Raw genomic sequence first — 14960 nt, 5'->3', positions numbered from 1 at the left:
CAGCTGTACGCAAAACTATTCATTGTAAGTAAAACAATCAGGATTTGTGTTGAAGTCACTGAGGCTTTAGGGATTTCCATATAATCTATGTGCCAAGTGATCTGACTCACCTGCTAATTTATGCCCTTTTTTGGTGCTATTCCATTTTTTAAAAAAAAATCTAAGTGCAATTTGTTTGAACCATTCACCTTATTTTCATTTCAGACATTTTCAGAGTTACATTTTATGAAAAGGGGCAATATAAATAATGAAACTTTACTGCAAAGTGTTTTTACATCATTAAACATATTGGGGCCCATTTATCAAAGGGCTTGCGGACCTGATCCGACACTGCGGATCAGGTCCGCAAGACCTCGCTAAATGCGGAGAGCAATACGCTCTCCACATTTAACATTGCACCAGCAGCTCACAAGAGCTGCTGGTGCAACGCCGCCCCCTGCTGACTCGCGGCCAATCGGCCGCCAGCAGGGAGCTGTCAATCAACCCGATCGTATTCGATCGGGTTGATTTCCGGCGGTTCCTGTCCGCCTGCTCAGAGCAGGCGGACAGGGTTATGAAGCAGCGGTCTTTAGACCGCTGCTTCATAACTTGTGTTTCTGGCGAGTCTGAAGACTCGCCAGAAACACGGCCCTTCAAGCTCCATACGGAGCTTGATAAATGGGCCTGTTTCAGTTTGTTTAAGCTTGTGATCACAATGCGATTACTGTCTCTTTCAATTTCATTTAGAATGTAAATGAAATTGGGAAATTGAACAATAGTATTATTGTCAGCTTTTATCTAAACATGTTTCAGTTGCAACAGAGTGTAGGGTTTCACTTAAAGAGACACTAACGTCAAAATTAAACTTTCATGATTGAGAGGAAGTGTGCAATTTAAAAAATAAACTTTTCTAATTTACCTCCATCCGCTTTCTGAAGCTATAGCAGCCAGTCTATACATAGGCGTGTGAATATGTGGTCATTATCTGTGTATAGATACTCATCATAATTACACTGCACAGTATACTCATCAGTGTATAGATACTCACATCATTATATAGTGCAGCATCTTCATTGTATAGAGAAGCACGTATATTTTTAGTATTGCTTATTACTTACCTTCGGGGGTGGGGTAAAAAAAAATAGTACCAGAGCCCTCTGTTGATTAAGTTCGCTACAGGAGACTGTGATTTGCTGATAGCTGTCACATGATAGGTGGGGCAATGGAAAAGGAAGGACATTTTGATATTTTTAACAAAAAAAATCTACTGCTCAATTAAAATTCAGTGTTATTGCATTGACTTTTAATTATGCATTCGTTGATTATGCAATTCTTCTATATTTAATGGTCATTTAACTTTATCTTAAATGTATCCCATTGGTACATATTTTGTTATTCTGCAATATGAAATTTGTTTTTTAGAACAATTTCTTTCAGCGCTTATGCAGAACTATTAAAACATTTATCTTCTGAATTGTTGGTGTGTTGTGGTTCTTTAAAAGTATGCAATTATTTTTTACTATGATATTTCTGCATGAAAAGGATAAATCGTGGAGTAATTCCTTGTTACATTCAGGTTCTATTGACCACAAAGTATTTTTTTTTTTGCATTTTTAATGAAATTTCAGTTTTTATCTAGAATTATCTAAAATAATCAGGTAATACAATTATACTTTCTATATTGTTACAGATCCAGATTTCAGCTATCTTGGAGGCATTCTAAGTCCTATACCAGGTTAAGTATTGCATTTCAATAAGACTTTTCATTTTACAGCGTTGGAAAATGTCTTTTTGTCAATCTGACACAACAGTTCTCTGGTTCTCATCTCAGATTGCCAATTTGAGCTGTCAGGATCTGATGGGATAATTCGCTCCAGTCAGGTGGAACAAGAGGAAAAACTGAAATCTGGCCAAGCAGTTGACTGTATCTGGACAATCAGAGCGCCTCCAAAATCTAAGGTAAGTCCATTAATGTCACTCAGCTTATAATTGAGAATTCAAGTCATTAGTACCAACATTTTCACTTTTGCTGAAAGACAAATTAGGTTATAACTTTATATAAAGGAGTTGTTGAAAAAGCAAAGGGTGACACCATGTGGGATATGAATGAAAGTAGAATAAACCAATAGAAACAAATGATGGACTGACAGCTATATTGCTGATTAGTAGGCAGCTATGTCTTGTATATAACAACATACATGTGTTCCAAACAAAGGTCTTTTGGGGCCTCTAACGGGGTTAATTTTCTGGATTTGTGTCCCTGAACAAAGTGTATTGATCACAATGAGAAGCCAGCTTGCTCTTATACACAGTAATAGTGAAATAGTGTTCTTTTGTGGGTGCTTGATTATTGCAGTCTTGAACACTGCTAGAGAGGAGAACATGGCACTATGTGGTTTTAAAAAAAAATACTTTATTAAATAATCGTTATAAGTTAAAACAATTGAAATATTTCTAAATATACCATCCCAACTTGTGACTGGTTAAAAAATAAATATGTAGACAAATAGTTGTTAGGGCTTATTATACGTTTCCCAAGGTAATCAGTTAAAATTAAACTTTTATTATTCTGTCATTTTAAACAACTTTCCAATTTACTTCTGTTATCAGAATTGCTTTGTTCTCTTGGTGTCCTTTGTTAAATTGTATCTTGTATTATTATCCACATTTTTTAGTCTAGGGCCTGTCACTTGGGGAGTGACCAATAACAGATGCTATGATTCCGCTCACAGAGGAGAGAGAAAAAACTGTTAGTGGAAATTCTTTCCTTAAAGGGACATTAAACCCAAAATTTTCGTTCATTATTCAGACAGAGAATACCATTTTAAACAACATTCCGATTTACTTCTATTATCTAATTTGCTTCACTCTTTATATAGCCTTTGTTAAAGAAATAGCAATGCACATGGGTGAGCCAATCAGAGGAGGCAAATATGTGCGGCCACCAATCAGAAGCTACTGAGCATATCTAGATATGCTTTTCGGGAAGGAATATCAAGAGAATGAAGCAAATTAGATAACAGAAGTAAATTAGAAAGCAGTTTAAAATTGTATTCTCTATCTGAATCATGAAAGAAAATATTTGGGTTTAATGTCTCTTTAATTATAGGTATCTAACTATCTTGTAACCTCGGACAACACTTAATCTGGGTTACCTGACAGATTAAACAATACCCATAACTATCAACTATTAGTTGACATGAATTCATTTATTAATCATTACAAACAAGCACAACAATTAAAGGGACGCAAACAAGACAAAATAAAACTTTCATGATTCAGATACAGCACACAATTTTAAACAACTTTCCAGTTTACTTCCGTTTGCAAAATGTGCACAGTCTTTATATTTACACTTTTTGAGTCACCAGCTCCTACTGAGCATGTGCAAGAATTCACAGAATATACGTATATGCATTTGTGATTGGCTGGTGGCTGTCACGTGATACAGGAGTGGAAATAGACATAATTTTACAATTTGTCAGATACGATCTACTTCTCATACTACTGGTCCTTTACCTTGATACCTCAAGATCCAGAAGCATTTGGTAACAGCTTCAGCTAAGAATTTACACAATTTATACTCATCTAAAATGCAAAAGGCTAAATCTATACTTTAGTTTCCTCGTAAGCATAAGACTTTCATCAAGTTACATGATGTATAGATAATTCTATTTTAATTCTACTCATGTGTAGTTCAATGGAAAGACATAATAGAAAGATAAAATAAGCTTTTCTAATTTCAGCTCTAATTATTGCTTTGATTGGCACGGACAACTGTTCTATATACCAATGAATATGAATGTCCTTGAAAGAGACTTAACACATTATTAACTCATTACTGTCTAAATCCTAATTTACTAATACTATCCTAATACTAATTTAGGAAAGGTCAGTAGCAGCAATGCACTGCTGGGAGCTAGCTGGTGATTGGTGGCTTAATATATATGCCTCTTTTCATTGGCTCACCAGATGTGTTTAGCTAGCTCCCAATAGTGCATTGCTGCTCCAGAGCTCCCACTTCAGCTAAGCATAGCAGAGAATTAAGCAAGTTTAAAAATAGATGTAAATTGGAAAAGTGTTAAACATGGCATGCTCTATCTGAATCATGAAAGTTTAATTTAACTTAAAGGGATATTAAACAGTGCTCCTTTTGGTAAAAACAAATATTAACAGATTGTTTGAAAAAAAAAACAGCAAACAACTTACTTGATTTTTTAATTTAAAATTAGCACTTAGAAATTTTCAATGTAACCGTTCCCCTGTATGATAAAAGTGGAGAATTCTGAAAACCCAAGTTTTCTTTTCTTCTGTCCGTTCTGGGCATGAACAAATTTGACTCCCTGTTATCTGGTCTTTTCACTAGAATGTAAATTTTATGACATTAGGCTAAGATAAATCTTTCTGCAAAGGCTGCCGCCTCCTCCTTTTAGGGCTCTGACAGGAAGTAAAAGACACTGCACAAATGTAGTGTAAACAAATAAATAAAAGGTAAAATAAATTTAAATAGATGAATAATACATACTGCAATGCTTTCTATTAAGTATAAGCAACTGCTTAAAGATTTTTTTAATACAATAATGAAACTGACTGAGTTTCTCTTGTTACAGAGAAAATGTATCTACTTGGTGATGATCACTGTTTAAAACAGTAAAAATTATCCAGGACAAATTACAATACAAAAAGTTAGATTAGAAGTGGAGCGGTATTTAATGCTCCCTCTTCGGCTAGAAGTTAGGTTTTTGTGTGCATCAGGTAGGGCTCGTATTACAAGTTAGAAGTAACAGTTTTCGCATGAGCGCTAATCCAATGTGTGCAAAAAGCCGAATTTAGGATTGCATATTCTCAAGTGTGCTAACCCTACATGAAAATATTAATATTTCACATTTTAATGTTCTTTACCTAGCAAAATATGTTATATTTCCATCTTAATGGGAAGAGAGTCCACTGCTTTATTCATTACTTGTGGGAATTAAGAACCTGGCCACCAGGAGGAGGCAAAGACACCCCAGCCAAAGGCTTAAATACCTCCCCCACTTCCCTCATCCCCCAGTCATTCTTTGCCTTTCCTCACAGGAGGTTGGCAGAGAAGTGTCGGAAGATTCAGAGTAGTCTCTTATGGAGGGTAGTACTCTTCGAAATGGGACTGGAGTTTCAAGTAGTCCTGTCAGCCTCTCAGTGAGAGCATGGATGAATGTTAGAGTCTGGAGATACAGGGAGAGTCTTTCTGCGAAACCATCCCGACTCAGATTAACAACTCCATAGGCAGTCAAAGTTGACGAGTTTCGCTGCCTGCTTTTCTGCTCTCAAGTCCATGTCAGGAGCGATGCTACTACCCTGTAACACTTGAAAGGCTGTGTTCCTGTTCCACGGCATAGATTCTGGTAAGATTGTTTCATTTATACACATATAACGTAAGAAGACAGGGTCACAGTGTGTCTCCTTTTATCTGTATAGAATCAAGGCATGAAGGGGCGGCCCCAATCCGTCTCTGGATCGCGTAAGGGGCAGACTATCTCTTTTTGCGGAGGCCTGGATAAGAGACATTCAGGACCCTTGGGTTCTGGAGGTCGTTGCCCAGGGTTACAGGAAAGAGGCAGATTCCTCCTGTCAAACCTATCATCAAGTCCAGAGAAGAGAGACCCTTTCTAGGATGTGTGAGGGATCTCTCCTCTCTCAAAGAAATCGCCCCAGTCCCTCTAGCAGAAAGAGGTCTGGGGTACTATTCAAACCTTTTCATGGTCCCAAAGAAGGAGGGCACGTTTCGCCCAATTCTGGACCTAAAGTGTCTAAACCCGTTTCTGTCAGTCCCATCGTTCAAAATGGAGATGATCAGGTCGATTTTGCCCCTAGTTCAAGAGGGACAGTTCATGTTGACAATAGATTTGAAGGATGCTTACCTTCACGTGCCAATCCACAAGGATCACTTCAGGTTCTTAAGATTCGCATTTCTGGACTAACACTTCCAGTTCGTTCGGTCTGGTGACTGCCAAAAGAGTCTTTACGAAGGTTCTGGGAGCGATGCTCGCGGTGGTGGGGGCCAGAGGTATTGCAGTGGCTCCTTGTCTGGACGACATCCTGGTCCAGGCTCCATCCTGCAATCTCGCGGAGGAACACTTGAGGGCTCTTCTCCTTTGATCTCACAGATGGAAGAAAAAAACGAAGGAAAGAGTTCTCTGGTCCCAAGCAACAGGGTGGAAATCCTGGGTACGATAATAGATTCCTTATCTATGAACGTATTATTGACAGATCAGAGACGTTGAAAGATTGCGTCCAATTGTCTTGCCCTTCAGACCTCCTCAAGGACATCTGTGGCCAGGTGTATGGAGGTGATTGGGCGCATGGTATCCAGCATAGATGTCATTCCATACACCAGGTTCCATCTCAGACCTCTTCAGCTGTGCATGTTGAGACAATGGAACAGTTATGATTCAGATCTATCCCAACAGATATCTCTAGACAACTGAACGAGGGAATTCCTCTCTTGGTGGATCCGTCCGGAACAGCTATCCCAGGGGACATCATTCTTGAGACCATACTGGGAGATCAGCCAATCGGAATTAAGGTAGGAAAAATCCTATTGGCTGATGTAATCAGCCAATAGAATTGAGCTTGCATTCTATTGGCTGATTGGAACAGCCAATAGAATGTGAGCTCAATCCTATTGGCTGATTGCATCAGCCAATAGGATTTTTCCTACCTTAATTCCGATTGGGTGATAGGATTCTATCAGCCAATCGGAATTGAAGGGACACCATCTTGGATGCCGTCACTTAAATAACCTTCATTCTTCAGTCGCCGTTGGATGGAAGAGGATACTCCACGTTGGATGTCTTCAAGATGGACCCGCTCCGCTTCGGATGGAAGAAGATAGAAGATGCCACCTGGATGAAGACTTCTACCACTTGGAGGACCTCTTCTACCCGGATCAGATGAAGACTTCTGCCCCTCTGGAGGTCCACTTGTGCCCGGCTGGGTGAAGACGGCTCAAGGTAGGGTGATCTTCAAGGGGGTAATGTTAGGTTTTTTAAGGGGGGATTGGGTGGGGTTTAGAGTAGGGTTGGGTGTGTGGGTGGTGGGTTTAATGTTGGGGGGGGTATTGTATTTTTTTTTACTGGTAAAAGAGCTGATTACTTTGGGGCAATCTAAAAAAGAATAGAAAACAGAGGCGCCACCATGGCCTAATATCGCCAGTACAGGTAAAATGAGCAGCAATATGAGAATGTGAATACTCACAAACATAAAGCACCCCACTGGTGCTAGTAGAGCAGACTGACACTTCTCAGTGGTTCAGCACACTGTATCCAAAGCACAGAGACAGTCAGGAATCCTCTGACACTCCAATATATATATGTCTCTATGGATAAAGGAATATATAGCCTGATGAAACAGCCCTGAGTAGGCTGAGAAACTAGTTGCTGTGTTAATAAAGACTTTTTATACTTTTATACACTTGCTATTGTGTGTATTTTTTTCACCTCCTGTGATAAATTATATCGTTGATCCTGGTTCCTGTTGAGGATTGCTGTTTTAAGTCTACTGGGCGACGTTTTGGCTCCAGTTTGCTGAGATTGTACCTGCAGGTGCCCACCATCTTGTAAGTGCAAGCTATTGGTATTATTTCCCCTTGTCCTGATGATATTGGGCCATGTTGTGTTGCTTTTTCCTTTATCCATAGGCACATATACATTGGAGTGTCAGAGGATTCCTGACTGTCTCTGCGCTTTGGATACAGTGTGCTGAACCACTGAGAAGTGTCAGTCTGCTCTACTAGCACCAGTGGGGTGCTTTATGTTTGTGAGTATTCACATTCTCATATTGCTGCTCATTTTACCTGTACTGGCGATATTAGGCCATCGTGGCGCCTCTGTTTTTTATTCTTTTTTAGATTCCATACTACAGGATAGCCATCCTTTGACAGAGTGCAGCCTCAAACATCTGGGAACTGTCATTACCCTGGACTCATAGACTTTCACATTATCATTATTTGGTTTTGAATTGGTTTTAATATTTTTTCCAATCTATGTTTATATTCCAGTAATATATATATGTGTATGTGTATATATATTTATCATTTTCAGCATTGTGGTTACTTACTTATGTCCACACTTTAGATTTTTCAGGGTTTTATTTATAGTTTTATTATTGTTGCTATTATCATATTTCTAGATTTAGGCCTGTTTTTTTCTGTTGAGACTTTACAAGCACTACCATATCACCTATTATATTGAAACTGAGGAAGCGCCCCCTAAGGGCGTGGTGTGTCCACTGAGTACACACCACTCTCTCCATACATACTTTGGGGCAATGCCCTGCAAAAGGCCCTTTTAAGGGCTATTTGTAATTTAGTATAGGGTAGGGAATTTTATTATTTTGGGGGGCTTTTTTTATTTTATTAGGGGGATTAGATTAGGTGTAATTAGTTTAAAAAAATGTAATTCTTTTTTTATTTTCTGTAATTTAGTGGGGGTTTTTTGTACTTTAGTTTATTTTATTTAATTGTAATTAATTGTATGTAGTTTAGGTAATTAGTTTAATTATAGTGTAGTGTTAGGTGTAATTGTAATTTAGGTTAGGATTTATTTTACAGGTAAATTTGTACTTATTTTAACTAGGAAGTTATTAAATAGTTAATAACTATTTAATAACTATTCTACCTAGTTAAAATAAATACAAAGTTGCCTGTCAAATAAATATAAATCCTAAGCTAGATACAATGTAACTATTAGTTATATTGTAGCTAGCTTAGGGTTTATTTTATTGGTAAGTATTTAGTTTTAAATAGGATTCATTTATTTAATAGTAGTAATTTTATTTTGTGTTATTTAAATTATATTTAAGTTAGGGGGGTTAGACTTAGGTTTAGGGGTTAATAAATCTAATATAGTAGTGGCGTCATTGGGTGCGGAAGATTAGGGGTTAATAAATGTAGGTAGGTGTCGGCAATGTTAGGGACGGCAGATTAGGGGTTAATAAAATTTAACTAGTGTTTGTGAGGCAGGAGTGCGGCGGTTTAGGGGTTAATACATTTATTAAAGTGGTGGCTATGTCCGGTCGGCAGATAAGGGGTTAAACATTTTAGTTAAGTGTTTCTGATGTGGGGGGGTGGGGGCTTGGTTTAGGGATTAATAGGTAGTTTATGGGTGCTAGTGTACTTTTTAGCACTTTAGTTAAGAGCTTTATGTTCCGGCGTTAGTCCATAAAACTCTTAACTACTGACTTTAAAATGCGGTAGGAGTCTGGACGGGAGAGGGTCTACCGCTCACTTTTTCCAGCAATTGTAATACCGGCGTTAGGAAAATCCCATTAAAAAGATAGGATACGCAATTGACATAAGGGGATTTGCGGTATGCTAAAATCACAGAAAAAAAGTGAGCGGTACACCTGTACCTGCCTGACTCGTAATACCAGCGGGCGTTAAAAAGCAGCGTTGGGACCCTCAACACTGCTTTTTAAGGCTAACTCAAGACTCGTAATCTAGGCGATAGCTAATCACAAGAGATAAATGTGTGCAGGCACCAATAAAGCAGCTAGCTCTCACTAGTGTAGGATATGTGCATTGTTTTTCAACAAGGGATACCAAAGAACAAAACACATTTGAAAATAGAAGTGAATTTAAAAGTGCCTTAAAATTACATGCTGTGTCTGATTCCTGCAACTTTAATTTTGGCTTTCCTATCCCTTTAAGTCTTCCCCAAGGTGTCAGCTAAATCACACAACTGTCATATGGGTCTTGTACTTTAATCTTTCAGGTAACCATTCAGTGCACTTCAGAAAAAAATACATTTGTAATTTAACCACTTTTAAAAATTCTTTTTATATCCCACCACAGATATACTTGAGATTTCTGGACTATCAAATGGAACATTCCAATGAATGTAAACGCAATTTTGTAGCTGTGTACGATGGCAGCAGCTCTATAGAGAATCTGAAGGCCAAGTTCTGCAGCACTGTAGCCAACGATGTGATGCTGCAGACAGGCACTGGGGTTGTACGAATGTGGGCAGATGAAGGCAGCAGACTCAGTCGATTCAGGATGCTTTTTACATCGTTTATGGAGCGTAAGTTGTAAAGAAGAAAATTCAGTGTTTTTTTTTTAAATAACAAAGCAGCAATACCAATATTGCATGATCACTGTCTCACCATTGTCGGGGAAGCACTTGCTGTTAAAGCCTTGTAAGCACAACAGACATCAGATGGGTAAGCTGTCCTTAAGGGGTTAAAGAACACTATTTAATTATTTTATGCATTAAAAAGATTAGGCTAAAGTTTTTAACAGAAACATATATTTATATACAACTTGTTTGTGTGATAGAAGCTCACTTGCAGATAATGAATAGCTTCATAGCTTTATAAGCTACAAAGGAACAAGAAAATATTTTTTTATGGAAATCAGCAGCATGCGCACTCAGAGGTAGCAGATTCTGACAAGGAAGTTGTGTCGGATTTTGCTGCTGCTACGAGATGCGTGCATGTGATGTTGAAATTGAATACTGTGAAACAAATTAAAAGTGCATATACAGGTGAAACTCGAAAAATTAGAATATTGTGCAAAAGTTCATTTATTTCACTAATGCAACTTAAAAGGTGAAACTAATATATGAGATAGACTCATTACATGCAAAGCAAGATAGTTCAAGCCGTGATTTGTCATAATTGTGATGATTATGGCTTACTGCTCATGAAAACCCCAAATCCACAATCTCAGAAAATTAGAATATTACATGCAATCAATAAAACAAGGATTGTACATACCTGTAGAACAATATCGGAAAAGTATAAGCATGCATACTGTATGTACTCAGTACTTGGTTTGGGCCCCTTTTGCAGCAATTACTGCCTCAATGTAGCGTGGCATGGAAGCTATCAGCCTGTGGCACTGCTGAGGTGTTATGGAAGACCAGGATGCTTTAATAGCGGCCTTCAGCTCTTCTGCATTGTTCAGTCTCATGTCTCTCATCTTTCTCTTGGCAATGCCCCATAGATTCTCTATGGGGTTCAGGCCAGGTGAGTTTGCTGGCCAATCAAGCACAGTAATCCCACGGTCATTGAACCAGATTTTGGTGATTTTGGCAGTGTGGGCAGGTGCCAAGTCCTGCTGGAAAATGAAGTGAGCATTCCCATAGAGCTTGTCTTCGGAAGGAAGCATGAAGTGCTCCAAAATCTCCTGGTAGACGGCTGCGTTGACCCTGGACTTAATGAAGCACAGTGGACCAATATCAGCAGATGACATGGCTCCCCAAATCAACACAGACTGTGGAAAATTCACACTGGACTTCATGCATCTTGCAGTGTGTGCCTCTCCATTCTTTCTCCATACTCTGGGTCCTTGGTTTCCAAATGAGATGCAAAATGTGCTCTCATCAGAAAAGAGGACAGTGGACCACTGAGCAACAGACCAGGTCTGTTTTTATTTAGCCCAGGTAAGACACGTCTGACATTTTTGTTGTTCAGGAGTGACTTGACAAGAGGAATACAACATTTTAAGCCGATGTCCAGGATCCATCTGTGTGTGGTGGCTCTTGTGAAAGTCCCCAACACTTTTGAATGGCCTTTTCCTGACAATCCTCTCCAGGCTGCAGTCATCCCTGCTGCTTGTGCACCTTTTTCTTCCACACTTTTCCCTTCCACATAACTTTCTATTAATGTGCTTTGATACAGCACTTTGGGAACATCCAACTTCTTTTGCAATTACCTTTTGAGGCTTTCCGTCCTTATGGAGGGTGTCAATGATGGTTTTCTGCACAACTGTTAGGTCAGCAGTCTTTCCCATGATTGTGATTCCTACTGAACCAGACTGAGAGACCATTTAAAGGCTCAGGAACCATTTGCAGGTGTTATGGCTTAATTAGCTGATTAGAGTGGGACACTTTGAGCCTAGAATATTGCACCTTTTCACAATATTCTAATTTTCTGAGATTGTGGATTTGGGGTTTTCATGAGCTGTAAGCCATAATCATCACAATTATGACAAATCACGGCTTGAACTATCTTGCTTTGCATGTAATGAGTCTATCTCATATATTAGTTTCACCTTTTAAGTTGCATTAGTGAAATAAATGAACTTTTGCACGATATTCTAATTTCTCAAGTTTCCCCCGTAATATATATATATATATATATATATATATATATATATATATATATACTATATATATATATATATATATACACACACATGACACAGTTCAATCACTTGTCACGGTGAAAGCACATTGTCGCACTTCCAAGGCTATTTTGATACTTGTTGCCAAGGGGTTGTGGGAAGGAGAATCCCACAGGTCCAGACGAGCTTCTGATGTTGCACAGAGCTGTGGAACCTTGTTTGGTAGTCTGGAGACAATTCACCTGTGCACATGCAGTCACCATAGGATCTTTTGGAGTAAACTCTTATTGCAGATAACAACTTGGGAAATACAGCCTGTGATTAAAAAGAATAAAAAAATATATTATGCAGTTATTAAACATGCACTATTTTCTATATAGTTGTCAATGGAATAAAAGCGAGCCATTCATTTTTCATTTCCTTATCCATTTCAAAGACTGATGTATCCCAGCATGCTCTTGTTCCTGACCAAACTTCCTTAGCACAGAAAACAAACACCAGACACAGAACATTAATAGTTCCAGAATCTATGAATATGACTAGAATTTTACCTCCAGCTCTAATATTCTGCATATTAGTTAAGTGAGTACTGTTTTTAATGACAATCACCTACAAATGAAATGAGATGGATTTGAGGTCATTGACTGTTTCCCTTGTCAGACATTGCCTGGGACAATGATTTCCCACAATTACTGGACAAGGAAACAAAATGTTGCTATTTCACTAGACGTGCTCTGTTACTTGTTCTTCATTTTAACACAGCATCAGCTTCCTATGTAACATATAAGCACAGCCTATACAATACATAAAATTAAACAAATGGCAATGCAGGTTTTTAAAGGTTCGCTTTTACTTGTTCTTCCCTTGCAGCTCCTTGTCTGGGCAACTCTTTCTTTTGTCACAGCAACATGTGCATCAATAATTCTTTGGTCTGCAATGGGATTCAAAACTGTGCGTACCCTTGGGATGAAAATTACTGTAAAGGTGAGTGTGTACCCAGCCTTATTGTGTCCTATAGATGATCCACACACAATACCTCACAATATCTGACACTGTAAGGGGGTTAAAGGGACACTAAACCCAAATATTTTCTTTCATGATTCAGATAGAGCATACCATTTTAATCAACTTTCTAATTTACTCCTATTATCAATTTTTCTTCATTCTCATGCGATCTTTATTTGGAAAGCAAGAATGTAAGTTTAGAAGCCGGCCATTTTTGGTTCACAACCTGGGTTATGCTTACTGATTGGTGGCTAAATACACTCATCATTAAACAAGTGCTGTCCAGTGTTCTAAACCAAAAACTGTCTGGCTCCATAGCTTAGATGTCTTTTTTTCAAATAAAGATAGCAGGAGAACGAAGAAAAATTGATAATGGGAGTAAATTAGAAAGTTGCTTAAAATTGCATGCTCTATCTGAATCATGAAAGAAAAATTGGGTTTAGTGTACTTTTAAGCCTACAGGTTCTGGGCAGGAGTCTAAGAGAATTGAGTGCAGAACTAGATAGTTCAGGGAACAGTTTATTTTAGAGAATCTTTTTGGGTAGATTTTCTGTGGGGAAACTGTGACTTAAAGGGACAATCTAGTGTAAAATATAGTGCTCTAATTTGTGAGATCATGTTGTTTTTTATACTAAATACCCTTGCTATCTATGAGTATAACCCAAAAAAACTGTTATAGGGATATGGAACACAACATTTTTCTTTTGTGATTCAGAGAGAGCAAACAATTTTTAAAAAAGTTTCCAATTTTGTTCTATTATCAAATTTTATTTGTTCCCATGATATTCTGCATTAAAGAGATACCTAGGTAGGCATCCGGAAAACTACATGGCAGGAAATGCTGCCATCTAGTGCTCTTGCAAATGGATAACATTTTTGCAAAACTTCTGCCATATAGTGCTCCAGAAATGGGCTGGCTCCTAAGCATATGTCCCAACAAAAGATACCAAGAGAATGAAGGAAAATTGATAATAGAAGTGAATGATAAAGTTGTTTAAAATTGCATGTTCTATCTGAATCATGAAAAAATAAATTTGGGTTTTATATCCCTCTAAGCACATAAAGCCCCACTTGCCCATGATCCAGCCATGGCCGGTGAATGGTGGCTGTAGGCCTATGCTGCTCATAACTTGCTCACCAGCCACATCCTTAGCTATGTGTATAACCCCTCAAAACTGTTAAATACATAAGGCCCCACTTGCTACTAATCAGGACACAGCCGGCAAGTGGTGGCTGTACGCTTATGCTGCTCATATCTGGTTCAACGGCCACATCCTATGTATTATCTATTTATCCTTTGTATAGGTTAAATAGATAATAAGAAGGGACATGTGTAAAATCATTATAATTATGTTACTTCTATTAGAATGCCCTTTTTAAGCACCTTGTTATTGCAAAATGTTTTTTATTTTTTGCAATAGATTAACATAGCTGTAGAGCCCGAGAACTTTATTAGAATAGTTTATTTGCTTCAGTTGTTTTTAATTGGTCAAAATCCACCAGTCACTTTCCTTATTTGATGGAGCCGGTCTGGACTTGAGTTTGGAGAAGACAGAGCTGGACACTATTGTGTTTGACATTAGCAGAAATGGTAAGATAACAAACTGCAAATTAGGGAGAGGGATGCGGCAAGGTTAGGCCTGTGATGCCCGCCATGTGCTCTTTTAGTCTTAAGGACTGGAAAATCTATAATTTTCAGACTTAAATGACAGGACAGGGGGCAATATAAATAATGGAAGTATACTGCAAACTTGTTCTGCCGTGCATAATTAAACATTTTATATTATAATCTCAAATTATTTACTGCCCATTTAAAGGGCCGGAGGATAAAACCTCGCTGGCATATGAAGTAATCATGCACAATCTTTGG

The 14960-nt window shown here is 38.2% G+C and overlaps 1 protein-coding gene across 1 annotated transcript in view; it reads left to right on the top strand.

The window, feature by feature from the left end:
• Positions 1 to 14960, top strand: part of NETO2 (neuropilin and tolloid like 2) — a 133934-nt gene that overhangs the window by 117136 nt on the left and 1838 nt on the right. The window contains exons 5-8 of the mRNA XM_053701955.1: positions 1670 to 1714; positions 1811 to 1938; positions 9812 to 10040; positions 12956 to 13069. Coding sequence (XP_053557930.1) covers positions 1670 to 1714; positions 1811 to 1938; positions 9812 to 10040; positions 12956 to 13069 — 516 coding nt within the window. The remainder of the gene's footprint in view (positions 1 to 1669; positions 1715 to 1810; positions 1939 to 9811; positions 10041 to 12955; positions 13070 to 14960) is intronic.

This window comes from Bombina bombina, chromosome 1 (assembly GCF_027579735.1).
Source record: "Bombina bombina isolate aBomBom1 chromosome 1, aBomBom1.pri, whole genome shotgun sequence".
Taxonomy (NCBI): domain Eukaryota; kingdom Metazoa; phylum Chordata; class Amphibia; order Anura; family Bombinatoridae; genus Bombina; species Bombina bombina.
Note: the sequence above shows the minus strand (reverse complement) of the source record. Positions and strands in the feature narration are given on the sequence as shown.